General features: G+C 35.4%; 1 protein-coding gene across 2 annotated transcripts; it reads left to right on the top strand.

The window, feature by feature from the left end:
• The first annotated feature begins 4,475 nt into the window (after positions 1–4,475).
• LOC137739457 (protein ACTIVITY OF BC1 COMPLEX KINASE 7, chloroplastic) lies at positions 4,476–14,290 on the top strand. Of its 2 annotated transcripts, none has more exons than XM_068479030.1 (18): positions 4,476–4,919; positions 5,477–6,056; positions 6,199–6,342; positions 6,475–6,600; positions 6,812–6,899; positions 7,037–7,130; positions 7,243–7,336; positions 7,433–7,487; positions 7,624–7,715; positions 7,902–8,072; positions 8,290–8,346; positions 8,461–8,544; positions 8,858–8,942; positions 9,053–9,114; positions 9,212–9,286; positions 9,442–9,546; positions 9,663–9,804; positions 14,101–14,290. In XM_068479030.1, exons 2-18 carry the CDS (start codon positions 5,493–5,495, stop codon positions 14,172–14,174), a joined length of 2,112 nt encoding a protein of 703 aa, XP_068335131.1. In that variant the 5' UTR covers positions 4,476–4,919; positions 5,477–5,492; the 3' UTR covers positions 14,175–14,290. The 2 variants fall into 2 exon arrangements, with proteins under 2 accessions (XP_068335131.1, XP_068335130.1); XM_068479029.1 differs by lacking the exon at positions 14,101–14,290 and adding an exon at positions 9,891–10,265 and having other exon boundaries at positions 4,478–4,919.
• Positions 14,291–14,720: the final 430 nt, after the last annotated feature.

Consider the following 14,720-nt stretch of genomic DNA (forward strand, 5'->3'; position numbering starts at 1 on the left):
TCGTCATGAATCGAATCCAGAACAAAGTGAGTTCTTATTGCATTTTCTTACTCATTCCACATGATAGTTTCATATTTGCCTTATCGAGATTATCTGATAATTTGGTGCTGAAATTGTAAATTCATTGCATCTTGCAACAAGGAAACATGAGAACATGCAAATGGTATGAGTGATAAAATACTCATCGAAATCTCAAACCCAATTTTTGTGTCATGGTTTAAACGTGTTTTGACAAGTTTCATGCACGGTCAGAGGATGGCAAAGGGTAACGACACACGAAAAAAAAAAAAAAAAACATAATCGATTCAGGATATACTTTTTGGTGTGGTTTTGGTTTGGTTTATTCATAAAAAGGTTTTTATCGCAAATAGTCTTTGAAATTGACTTTCATCATCAAGATGATTTCTGAAATTGAAAATCAATCGATATAATTCTTGAAAATAGGTGTCAATCAATGTAGTCCCTGGAAATAGGTGTCGCAAATCAATGTGGTCCTTCTGTCACAATTCTGTTAAAAATTTTGTTAAGTGCTAATATGGCACATCAATAGGTCCCATAAGTCATTTTTCTCGCAAATGGTCCTTGAAATTAACTTGCGACATCAAAATGATCTCTGAAATTGACATGCAATATCAAAATGCTCTCTGAAATTGAAAATCGATCAAGGTAGTCTTGCAAGTAAATGTCCCAAATCAATGTAGTCCTTCGCACAATTATGTCAAAAATTCTATTATATACTGATGTGACACATAAATGGATCATAAAGTCTAATTAAATTTAAAAAATTACAAATAAGTTTAATAATTTAATAGTTAATAAAAAGTTGTGAACTCAAAAATCTAGTCATGCAATCATCTCCGATCCCAGTCCACATTCATCTACCTTATTCGCTATTTATTCTCTAAAAAAAATCTTAGTACATCCATCTTTACACATTTCGACACCCTTCACTGAATTAAACCTGGATTGAGATCACCTTTGTTGATGGCTTGGCTGATTCGCAACAACTTCTGAGACGTCATCGTTAATATTTAGGCAATCAACATCCTCATAACCTTAATCTTGGAGAGCTTGTTCAATGCTTCCCTGGTGGTATGGTGACTCAAAGAACGGCGGGGTTTGCCTTGAGATAATAAGGTTATAACCGAGGTGCACCCATTGTTGGTTGAAAACTATTTCCAAACCCCCTCTTAGGCATTGGTTAAGCTTTGTGCATTTGAGAATTTATGGAAGAGATTTCTCTTCGGAGTAAGTCCTACTATAAAAATAAAAATAAATATTGTGCAAAAACATATTTAGACAACTTTTTAAATTAATTATTAAACCCACATCAGCACATAGCAATTTTTTTTACAGAATTGTGATGGAGTGATCATATTGATTTGCGACACCTATTTTCAAGGACTATATTCATCAATTTTCAATTCTATGGACCATCTTGATAGTGGATCAATTTCAGGGACTATCTTGATGGTGTGGATCAATTTCAAGGACCATCTTGATGGTGTCAGTCAATTTCAAGAAACATTTGTGATAAAAACTTATAAATCTTGTGGGGCCTATTTATATGTCATATCAACACTTAATGAAATTTTTAATATAATTGTGACTAAATGACGACATTGATTTGCGACACCTATTTTCAGGTACTACATTGATTGATTTTCAATTTTCAATTTTCAAGGATCATCTTGATGATGAAGATAAATTTCAGAAACTATTTGTGATAAAAATAGTATCAAAACCAATTAATAACGGCTTAAGCAGTATCGTTTGGTTCGATTGGGTTTAATAGTAGAGAAATCAAATCACTATTAGATTGTTGCTCTAGCTAAAGTAGAAAGTCATAATTTAGAGTTTCGTTTTTCATTCCGCGTCAAGTCAAAGAAACCCGGTGCCTGGACGGGTAGCTTTGTCTGCCTAAGTTTTTTGAGAAGAAATGCTAAAAAAAAAAAAACCCAGCACCTGCTGAGAAATTTTTATGTAAGGAGATTGGTAATTTTATGTAAGAATATTCTAAGTTTCTTGGTAATTTCCAAATAACTTCACCAAAATTACTAAGACCATAAGAAAAAAAAAAAGCAAGATCAACAAACATAGCCACGTGATAAACCCTTCGGATCCACCGCAGCACCATTTTCAATTCAAAAGTTCAAAGCATTCAACAAAACGAAAAACATAAAAGCCAAATGACTTTTGAGTACAGTTAACATTGCACATTCCAATCCAATCTCATTTCCCACGTGAAAGAGCGTTTAGCACTAGCACCATTTTTAATTCAAATTTAAAGCATTTAAAAAGGAGAAATGCTGCCACTTAGTATTCGTTCTTGTTTGTAAGTGAAAAGTTATAAATTGTTAAAGACGAATTTGAATTATATTATTATTAGCTTATTATGAGGTTAAACCCACCTTATTTCTTCTTAGTGTAGATAATATCGTTTGTTCAAGAAAAGAAAAATGTTAAGGAGACTGTCTCAAAGTGGAATCTCTATAGATTCTCTACCACCTTACAGTTTAATATTACTCTTCGTGTCAACATTATAAATCATTGTGCAAAAAACATAAGGTGACATAGAATTCACAGAGAGTTTTACTTTTGAGAATTTCCTTAGCATTTCTCTTTAAAAAAATAAAAATCCACTCTACAACAAAATGAAGGATCAATGGTCAAATAATAGCTTAGTTGTTTACATTGAGAAATATGTTTTTTCTTGTATTGCATTTATAATGAAACTATCATAACACGTTTTCAGAGTATGAAAACTTTTCATGGACAAATTTAATCTTCGTAACTTGTAATGTGTTTTTTTTTTTTTTTGGGAAAACTTGCAATGTTGTTTTCACAAAGATTATGAATAAAGAGTTGTAGTTTGTAGTTTATTTTTTCAATGTCATTTTGGTCCTTTTCTTTTTCTTGAGCTTTAAAATTGGGACCATTTGATATTAAAATAATGAATTCACCACTTGTTGTCGGGGTCATACCACATCGGATTTCAACAACCCGAACCATTTATTTTTCAAGTTACACCTTATAGATCATCCTTGCAAAATATTAGCCAAATTCAAAATATTTGAGGCATCTAATTGAGTTTAATGAAATTGACGAACATTGTGTTCTAAGAAACATTAAATTTCATCGTGACAATTAAATGGGAAAATGTTTTCAGATTGAACTGAACTGAATTTTTGTAAGGATGATCAATGAGTCAAAACTTACAAAATAGAAAATTCGAATTGTTGAAGTTTGATGTGGAGTGTGTCCCACAACTAATCTTTATATAAATAAATAAATATATATATATATATATATATATATATATAATGAAGATCGCTTTCTTTAAAGGGCCTATCATTGTTTATATGTTAATTGTCACTAAATAAAACAAAATTATGTAACCAAAGGGAAATAAAAACAAATTTGGCTCAAATCAAATAAAACTCGAGACTGGAAGTTGTGGCAAGTTAGGTGGGTAATTAGGTTAAGAAATAATATATAGAAGTGATGATTGGTCTAAATACAAAATCACAGCTCACAATTCACAAATGAGAGAGTCCAAAACCAGCAAATGGGGGGGTTGTCTACCTATCCCCACCACTACCCAGCACCCAAAAGTCGTGTTCCGTTTGGATCTCCACAACTTCAAAACAAACATCTCAGTGTTCCAATTTCTTTCCTTATTGTGAAATGATTTGTAGCTAAAGTCGTTAAAAGCATTTGTTAATTATAGCATTCGAGATTATGTGATCGAAATGCTTCATTGAACTCAAAACCTTATTGACAAAATGAAAACTAAATGTCACGATCATTGACAACCTATCCCCTAATTGAAAATTAATTGTATTTATTCAAGGCTACAACCATGTAATTTGTACAAGAAATAATGTTGTGCGTTTTGTTACTCAGAAAGAATGCAGTGATTAGGATATATTTCGCGAAGCTAAATTTTTTTTCATAAAACATTGCCAGGTTTTGCTCAATTTTTTTTTTTTTTTTTTACAACAAGTAGGTAAAATAAACATATTTTGACAATTTGTTACAAAAATAATCAATGCTTATTATGTCGCTATTATCATCATTGTATTGATATTATTTCGTCAATATATCATCGATATATAATTAATATGTTTGCGTTAAATAGTATGATTGGATATGCTCCTATATGATACAAAGTTTAATCTTTAGCAAAACAAAAAATTGATGGGGTGTGCTATCCACATACCTCATTTTACTTCTCACACACCCCTGGTTAATTTATGTCTGTTGATATTCTTCAATTCATTCGATCCGACGGTCGAAAATTAAAAAAGGTATGTGAGAAGTAAAATAAGATCACCCCAAAATTGAAATGACCGCATAAACATTACTCCTATCCGTTGGGACTAGGTTTCACATCATGCAAAGCAAAATCCTCACTCCTCAGATAAACTTGTGTCGGATATTTTTTTCTGTTTTTTTCTCTCTTTGGAGTGAGAGAGCAGAGCCAATCAGAAAATACCAGAGAGGGAAACTGCCACGCCATAGGAGAAGCCAAATGTTAGGAAGTCCAACACGCACCAACCAACTGGATGGCGCCAGTTGAAGGGACGAAGATCCTTATTTTCCCAGGTTTTGTCGTTAACCTCAATTCTCTCAAATGTCCCAGAACAAAAAACCAAGCACTGTGACTTAAACGCAGAGAATTGGGAACTCCGACACGCCTCGTCACTTGGACTACGCCCACGTTCTTTGTTCTTCCTTATACCTCCCAATTTCTCCTTTCCATTTCATTTTTCTAATAAATTACTGTGCTTGTTGACTGGTTTTTCTCTTCTATCAAAACCCCATCAAGTTTTTGCTCCGCAGCTGCACTTTCGTGCTCAAATTTCAACGGTTCTTAAGGGATTTGGAGTTCTGATTCTGGTTTTACTGCTTACCCAGTAAGTACTTTTTGATGCTTTTATTTGGGTTCTCTTTGGTTTGTCAGGAAAGTAACTGGTAATTAGAAAGTTCTTTGCTTTTTGTTGTTTTGGTTGAGGAGTTGACTTCAATGTATTTCTTGTGAAGCTTGAAGAACAAAGGAAATGCAAAGTATAAAGATTTCAAATGTTGTTTTTTTAGTTCTTTCTTGCAATTTCTGACAGTGATGAGTTGATTTAATTGGTTAAAACGTGAAGAGTTTTATATGAGACTCACTTGTCCTTGTTTTCAAAGCTGTTTCAGTTTTGATTGAATTCAACTATATATCTGATGAGGTTTATTCAGTTCTCTTGCTTTAGTTACAGAGTTTACAACTATTAGCATTACCATTATCTAAGGATCTTCAGATCCAAATTTTTCTCTTGATGATTATTTATGTTTGTGTTTTTCGGGTTCGGTATTCTTTTGTGCTTTGAGGAAGATCTGTATGTTGTTTTGCTTCATTGCCAAATTGGGATCTGTGCACTTTACAAATTCACAATATTGTTCATGTTTCTATTTTCATTGTGTTCTGCAGGTATCTGCATTCATAGATGGCTGCAGTACTGGCGACAAACAGATGCTATTGGCACAATGTGGAGCTGATAAATCAAGGGAAAACAGCAGATGGTCTTGGTTTCTCAAGCTCAGTTTCAGTTCATGAATCCCTTAAGTCCGGGAGACCGACAAGTAATCTACCCCGTACTGATCAGTCTCTTAAGTTTCATGTGCAAATGCGACAGGCTGATTCATCCTCAAGATTGGGAATCAATGGACGAGCTGTGAAAATGGTACCGGCTAGTGAGGTATCCCCATCCAAAAATAAGGCTGAGGTAGTGAATGGCACAAAGCAGGTTGTTAATGGAGCAAGTCTGGTTAGAAGAAATGCTAGTCCGGGCTTGGTTAAGACACAAAAACCCCGACCAACTAAAGAACTTCCCCCGATGGAGGAGCTAAAGGTTTTGCCTTCGGATGAGGGCTTCAGTTGGGCCAATGAAAATTACAATTCTTGGCAAAGGAGTGCAGATGTATGGTCATTTGTTCTGTCATTACGGGTGCGTGTCCTGTTGGACAATGCAAAATGGGCATATGTAGGAGGATTCACAGAAGATAAGCAGGTTGGTTTTGGGACTCTTCTGTAGCTACTCTTTTTCCCCTGCAACTTATCTCATTCCAGGCCAAGTTTCCCTTCAGTTTGTTGGTTTTGTGGACTAGTTTCTTTTGTTCCGTTTTAAGTTTTGTACAAACTCTCTCATTCAGAAAAACAGAAGGCGAAAGACTGCCTCATGGCTCCGGGAGCGTGTACTGCAGCTTGGCCCAACTTTTATCAAACTTGGACAATTATCTTCGACAAGATCAGATCTGTTTCCGCGTGAGTTTGTGGACGAGCTTGCCAAGTTACAGGTACGTAATATAGGCATTATCTTCTTCAACACTTATTATGTTAGTTTATAAGTAGGCTCTCAGCATTTGCGTAATAATGTTCGTGATAATTTTGCTGATTTTTCCTTATGTGATTGTTATGTAATTATACAGGATAGGGTGCCGGCCTTCTCACCAGCAAAAGCAAGAGCCTTTATTGAGACTGAACTGGGAGCTCCCATCAACATATTGTTCAAGGAGTTTGAGGACCGGCCAATTGCCGCTGCTAGCCTTGGTCAGGTGCTTAGTTCTTGACTAGTTTCATTAGACGATGTCGGGCTGCAATGTTTGAATTCTTAAAACATCAAACAACACAGAATCAAAGTTTAATTATATTAATGTCAAAAGAACATATTCATGTTCTCCTCCACATAATACCTATATGAAATTTTTATTCGAGATGATTGCACGCACTTTTCCTTGTTTGGATATTGATGAGTTGTGTCTTTAGGTCCATCGTGCGATCTTGCATAACGGAGAGAAAGTTGTTGTGAAAGTTCAAAGACCCGGTCTCAAGAAGCTTTTTGACATTGATTTAAGTAAGTACATACGTTGGATATAAAGCTAGGCTGACAAGCCTGACATGCATCTCATACTTCTTAGATGATGTTTGATATCACTACTTTGAACTTCTTAGTTTTAGTTATATCTCTAACCTATTTCTTCTTACTGCCAGAAAATTTGAAGCTAATTGCCGAGTATTTCCAGAACAGTGAAACCCTTGGTGGTCCAACAAGAGACTGGATCGGTATTTATGAAGAATGTGCCACGTAAGCAATACGCATTTCTTAGTTGCTGTGTTAACCATTTATTGAAATTTCATATCTACATATAATGCGAGTTCTGATGCTTCGAATTATATCTGGCCTTCATGGATTGCAGGATTTTGTATCAAGAAATTGATTATATAAATGAAGGGAAGAATGCTGACAGGTTTCGCAGGGACTTTCGTAATATAAAGTGGGTTCGAGTACCTGTATGTTTCTTGCCACAGAGCTACAACAATTAAAACCGCACTCTTTGTACTGTCTTTCTGAGTTATATCTTGACGATGTTTCTTTCCCTTTTGTAGAATGTCTTTTGGGATTATACCGCCATGAAGGTGTTGACATTGGAGTATGTACCAGGTTTCACTCTATACTAATGTTTTCGTTTTGTCCAGATCTTGTGTTTTTCATAAAAATTACTCAGTAGATTAATGTGGTCCGGCGTCAATTTTCTTTTGTTGGTAATCCTTGGTGAGAAGTCTTTCTTCTGTTTCAGGCATTAAGATAAATCGGCTAGACATGCTAGATTCACAGGGTTTTAATCGTGCTCAAATTTCATCACGCGCTATTGAAGCATACCTGATCCAGGTCAGGAAATGCGTTCTGTCAACCAGCTGACATGACTACGCTCTTCTTGACATGAATGCGATGACTATTTTGTACTGAATGGATGCATCTATTCCTTGACTGTGTCTGTTTTGTTTTGATTACCATAATTCACAGTTAACTATCTTAGCTAAGTGCTTGATTAGCTGGACTTTGCTATTCATGCAGATACTCAGAACCGGTTTCTTCCATGCTGATCCTCATCCAGGAAATCTTGCCATTGACGTGGATGAAACGCTGATCTATTATGATTTTGGTATGATGGGAGATATTAAATCTTTCACCCGGGAGAGACTGCTTGAACTTTTCTATTCTGTATATGAGAAAGATGCAAAAAAGGTGTGCTTTCGATGCCATAATATGAAGGAAACCGATTAAAATATAAACACTAATCATCTATTATTTTTGTAGAAAGTGTATTAAGTATTCATTTTTACTTTGCTTATTAAGCATTAGGATGGCCCCGAATCATGCATTTGAATTCATTAGGAACACAAAATATATCGTCATGTCTGGCCTTGCTGCAAAGGTTTAATCTCACAAAAGCCACTCACAGGTTATGCGATGCCTCATTGATCTTGGAGCACTTCAGCCTACCGGAGATTTGTCATCTGTATGCACCATCTCAGTACTCATTATACATTTTAAAGGGAGAAGTCACTTGAGAGAGTGATTTTCAGAAGCATTTAGTGCTCTCTGTCTTACTCTTTCTTCCCCCATTGTCTAGGTACGGAGATCCGTTCAATACTTTTTGGACAATTTGTTAAGCCAAACACCTGATCAGTCGCAGACGTTTTCTGCAATTGGGGAGGTATGCACATACTGTTTTTTACTTGTTAACTTGTCTCATTTGTGTACACGATTGCATGCTATTAGAGAAGATGCCCAGTTGCACCATGGCTAACCAAGCTACTGGTTTTAAAAAGGGCTAGAAAAGGGGAAAACAGTGGAAACGGGTTCTTCTACCAGACAATGAGATTGACTGCAATTCAGTTACAAAACGATGTCCTGGTGATGGTTACATGTGTCACTGCGCTGATGAAGATGTCGAGTCATTTTATCTTTTCGTTCTAAATATTCTGTTTTTAATCTAAAGTTGGTGACGGGGCTTTTCTTAATCACAGGATTTATTTGCAATAGCACAAGATCAGCCATTCCGATTTCCATCCACGTTTACTTTTGTCTTAAGGGCATTCTCAACCCTGGAAGGTACAACGTTAAACTTTTAAATCTTGATTCTATATTCTCCGGAGTTAAAATGAATTTTGTTTTCGGTCCAAAGACATTATCTGATAAGCATAAGTTAATATGTGTTTCAGGTATAGGCTATATTCTCGATAAAGATTTTTCCTTCGTGAAGATTGCTGCACCTTATGCTCAGGTTAACAACTATAAGTTACTATTTTGTGCGTGACAATTTCGTGTGTTCCTTAGCAATGGTTTGTAAGTACATCGCTGATATTATACGCTATATGCAGGAGCTTTTAGATTTAAGACAGAAGCAGCGTACGGGGACACAGCTTGTAAACGATATAAGGAAACAAGCCGATGATGTACTGCAGCCTAACTCTCTTTCCTTGCTTTAGTTCCTTGTTCTGGTTTCTGTTAAGTAAATAAGATTACTTGCTTTGATTTCTAGTTCAGAAAATAGTAAAACCAAAATGTTTATCAGTATTGGCACTAAGCGTTCTTGTGTATGTAACTTTAGGCTAGAAGCTATACCATGTCGATGCCATACAGAGTTCAGCGAATAGAGGAGTTTGTGAAAGAGCTCGAATCAGGGGATCTGAAACTCCGAGTCCGGGTACTTGAGGTATTCAATCTGAACCATAACTACCCTTCTTTAGCGGTCCAAACTAACCATCCTGTTATGTATACAAACACAACTACACAAGTTCAATTAACATGAGTAAAACTACAATTTGGCAGTCGGAAAGAGCTGCACGAAAAGCAACAATACTACAGATGGCGACGATGTATACAGTCTTGGGAGGTACCCTGGTGAACCTCGGGGTCACTTTGAGCAGTCAAGGCAGTCAAGCTTTCGCAAATGGATCATTCATCGGTGCAGGTAACTTGTTACTCAAGAAAACTTTGATATAAACACACCTTCCGGTCCATTTCGTTGCATTCATCAAAGCTTTTGACGCTTTGCAGGAATCTTCTTCACGCTGTTAGCTAGGTCTATGCAGAGGGTAACAAAACTTGAAAAATTCGAGAAGATGATCTAATGTCTCAACCGAAAGTCTAGAAACTCGTCTTGCCATTGCAGTATAACGTCCATCTCGTCTCTCGTTTATCCCTCCAATTCTTCACCAGCTTCATATAGGCCCTTTTTCTTTTTTCTTTTTTTTTTTTTTTTAATTTTTAATTTATTTTTTTTATGCATACACAAGAGTTGTGTGCCTTGTATACCATACACACAAATATGAAAATAATAGTGCCTCAGAAATTTGAGCCCTGTATATGTATAAGCAATTGGTGACTGTACAAAGAGGCGATAAATTTATTATAAATTTTTAATTTTTTAAATTTTAGAAATATTAAATACAAGAACTTCTTTGTAGGGATTGCCATGCAATGTGTCGACGTTTAGTTGGCCAAGGTGTGTCATCCGTTGGCTGCAGTAGGAAAGTATCCTTAAGATGCTAGAACATCTTAAATATACTTGAGAAATAATCATGAAGATATTATTTAATTAATAATATCTTCGAATTATCTCGTAAAATTCTTGATTGGATCTGAGGGTAATTTCTTGCTTAATTACGTTATCCTTCAATTAGGAAAGCTTCAAATGTAGGATTTGGTTATTAACCCTACTTTAATACAACTTTTTTCCTGGCTGGCCATGGGCATGAGAGTTTGGAGAAGTCGTAGTCAGCAACTTAAGTCTTCTTGAAGGTTGAGTTGCGTAAGGAAGGGATATGGACCTCGTTAATTTAATGAGGCATTCTCATGTCTTGCAATAAAAATTCATACGTTAGCTCCGTGATTTTCTAAATTATTTTTGGCTTCATAATATTCTATAGCAGTTCAGATCAACAATTTAATGATTATAACATATAAGAACATCATTATGATACCGAGACATTATTTTAATAATATGAGCGAAAAGAAGATTTTTTTATTTTTACTTTTAAAGAATTTTATAGACAATTCAAAATTTTCATGATGCAACACTCATTGCTTGTAAAAGCACAAGAGAGAAAATACACATACAAAAATATATGACGATAATTTTAAAATGTCAATATCAACTTTGACTACAATATTTTGAACTATTGGCTACGCTCCTTAAGTTAGAGAAATCTATAGCATACAAGCGTAATGTGTGGAGTGGACCAAGTGGCATTTTGATTTTTGGCTTAGAGCAGCAATACTTTCAACAACATAAATGTGAAATTAAAAAATCAAAAAGGCAGCACAACAGTGCTGGCTGAAGTAAAAGTTGCATAAAAGGGGCAACCGACATTTGAATTATCGGAGTCAACAAGGGTTGCACAAACTATGCAATATAATCTGGTGGTCGGTGAACTTTTCCCCAATCCTTCATCATCCCCCAAATTTTGTAATGTTTAGCATTTCATGTATGCGTGATGCTATCCATACGCATATTTTTACTTTTCACATATTTTTTTTAAATTTTAATTATTAAAGCAAATAAATTAAAGAAGATGAATTGCAAAAAATTATCAAAAGTGTGTGGGAGGTAAAAATAAACGCGTGAATAGCATTATCCTTTCCATCAAAATGCACGACAACAATGAATTATTAGCTACCCAAATTTCATTAATTTTGTCCTAAATGTGTGCGAACTATTATTTATGCAAGTAACGGATTGTTTTAGCTCATTTTTTATAAATTCATTATGTATCAAGTTTGAACTTTCTTTTTTTATCTGATTATAATTTAGAGAAAAAATATTGTTTGCGTTATATATATATATGCAAGGATGATGATAGTAGTGAGATATGTACTCATTTGGCCGTTGGTGGTTGACTTGACCATCCAAATTCCAAAAGTATATATGGAAAGGTAGTGTTATTTACGTACTTATTTTTACTTCTTATATTTCTCTCAATTTTCGGTTGCCGGATCAAATGAATTGAAAAAAAATCGATAACAAAATAGTAATAAGAATGTGTAAGAAATAAAAATAGATATGTGAATAACATTATCTATTTGCAAAGTCATCAATCATGTTCATAATAAATCATTTCACAATTCAATATTTTGTCTCTTTTAATTATAACTAACTTGATTTCTTTTTTGCTCATAAATCATAGTCCAAATTCAATTACTTATTTCGAGATGGACATCGTTGAACGCTTGAACTCATCACTACCAAAATCAACTTCAACTCCATAATACTATTATTTCTAGTTTAGTCCAACTAAGTTAACAATGATTGCCACCAACTTAGCTTATTGATCATGCATTTTCACTTTGCTTATTAAGCATTAGGATGGCTCGGAATCATGCATTTGAATTCATTAGGAACACCCAAAATATATCATCATGTTTTGCCTTGTTGCAATGTTTAATCTCACGAAAGCCACTCGCAGGTTATGCAACGCCTCATTGATCTTGGAGCACTTCAGCCTACCGGAGATTTGTCATCTGTATGCACCATCCCAGTACTCATTATATATTAAAAAGGGAAAAGTCACTTGATAGAGTGATTTTCAGAAACATTTGGTGCTCTCTTTCTCTCTCTTTCTTCCCCATTCTCTAGGTACGGAGATCCGTTCAATACTTTTTGGACAATATGTTAAGCCAGACACCAGATCAGTCGCAGACGTTTTCTGCAATTGGCGAGGTATGCATATACTGTTCTGTACAGTTCTTGTTAACTTGTCTCATTTCTGTACACGATTGCGTGCTATTAAAGAAGATGCCCAGTAGCACCATGGCTAACTAAGCCACTGGTTTTAGCTCTTATAAAAAGGGCAAGAAAAAGGGGAAACCAGTAGAAACAGGTTGTACCAGACAATGAGAGTGACTGAAATTCAGTTACAAAACGATGTCCTGGTTACGTGTGTGACAGCCAAGACCGGCCCTGAGTATTTAGGGCCCTGTGCAAAACTTAGATGGAGGCCCTTCATTTTTTTTAAAGTTATATTTTTTTAGTATTATTTTTTTTCAATTTTTTCATCTATAAAACTAAAATATTACAAGTTACTACAACAAAAATAAGTTGTTTGATAGCAAAACAATATCACAGGGATTCCAACCCAGCACAACGGATATAAGGAAAAAGAGCTAAACCGCTAGCACTAGAACCACGTATAACATTGTCTTTTGCATCTACTCTATTTTATATGCATCTGTATACATGTAATGAAAATTTGGGGGCCCTTCTGAATCGGGGGCCCTGTGCAGTGGCACCTGTTGCACACCCTCAGAGCCGGCTCTGGTCACAGTGCTGATAAAGATGCTGAGTCATTTTATCTTTTCATTCTAAATATTTTGTTTTTTATCTAAAGTTGGTGATGGGGCTTAAGTTAATATGTGTTGCAGGTATAGGCTATATTCTCGATAAAGATTTTTCCTTCGTGAAGATTGCTGCACCTTATGCTCAGGTTAACAACTATAAGTTACTATTTTGTGCGTGACAATTTCGTGTGTTCCTTAGCAATGGTTTGGAAGTACGTCGCTGATATTATACGCTATATGCAGGAGATTTTAGATTTAAGACAGAAGCAGCGTACGGGGACACAGCTTGTAAACGATATAAGGAAACAAGCCGATGATGTACTGCAGCCTAACTCTCTTTCCTTGCTTTAGTTCCTTGTTCTTGTTTCTGTTAAGCAAATAAATTTGCTTCGTTCGATATTAGTTCAGGAAAATAGTAAAACCAAAATGTTTCTCAGTATTGGGCCTATTGGCACTAAGCGTTCTTATGCATGTAACTTTAGGCTAGAAGCTATACCATGTCGATGCCATACAGACTTCAGCGAATAGAGGAGTTTGTGAAAGAGCTCGAATCAGGGGATCTGAAACTGCGAGTCCGGGTACTTGAGGTATGCAATCTTAACTTTAAGTACGCTTCTTTAGCTGTCCAAACTTCCCATCCCGTTCTGTATACAAACACAACTGCACAAGTTCAATTAACATGAGTAAAACTACATTTTGGCAGTCGGAAAGAGCTGCACGAAAAGCAACAATACTACAGATGGCGACGATGTATACAGTCTTGGGAGGTACCCTGGTGAACCTCGGGGTCACTTTGAGCAGTCAAGGCAGTCAAGCTTTCGCAAATGGATCATTCATCGGTGCAGGTAACTTGTTACTCAATTAAACTTTGATATAAACACACCTTCCGGTCCATTTCATTGCGTTCGTCAAAGCTTTTGACACTTTGCAGGAATCTTCTTCACGCTGTTAGCTAGGTCTATGCAGAGGGTGAAAAAACTTGATAAATTCGAGAAGATGATCTAATGTCTCAACCGAAAATCTAGAAACCCGTCTTGCCATTGCAGTATAGCGTCCATCTCGTTTCTCGTTCATCCCTCTAATTCTTCACCAGCTTCATATCGGCCGGTTTTTTTTTTTTTTTTTTTATTTTTTATGCATACACAAGAGTTGTAGCCTTGTATACCATACACACAAACATGAAAATAATAGTGCCTCCGAAATTTGAGCCCTGTATATGTATAAGCAATTGGTGACTGTACAAAGAGGCGATAAATTTATTATAAATTTTCAATTTTTTATTTTTAAAATTTTAGAAATATTAAATACAAGAACTTCTTTGTAGGGATTGCCATGCAATGTATCGACGTTTAGTTGGCTAAGGTGTGTCATTCGTTGGATGCAGTAGGTTTAAAATGTTAGAACATCTTAAATATACTTGAGAAATAATCATGAAGATATTATTTAATTAATAATATCTTCGAATTATCTCGTGAAATTCTTGCTTAATTACGTTATTGGAAAGCTTCAAATATAGGATTTGGTTATTAATCCTATTTTTAATACAACTTT

Source organism: Pyrus communis, chromosome 7 (assembly GCF_963583255.1).
Source record: "Pyrus communis chromosome 7, drPyrComm1.1, whole genome shotgun sequence".
NCBI lineage: Eukaryota > Viridiplantae > Streptophyta > Magnoliopsida > Rosales > Rosaceae > Pyrus > Pyrus communis.

Coding starts and splice junctions, on each gene's coding strand:
- LOC137739457 (XM_068479030.1), top strand. CDS start 5,493: ATGGCTGCAGTACTGGCGACAAACAGATGCTATTGGCACAATGTGGAG. Junction 6,900..7,036: donor GCTTTTTGACATTGATTTAA/GTAAGTACATAC, acceptor TCTTACTGCCAG/AAAATTTGAAGCTAATTGCC. Junction 9,547..9,662: donor TCCGAGTCCGGGTACTTGAG/GTATTCAATCTG, acceptor ACAATTTGGCAG/TCGGAAAGAGCTGCACGAAA.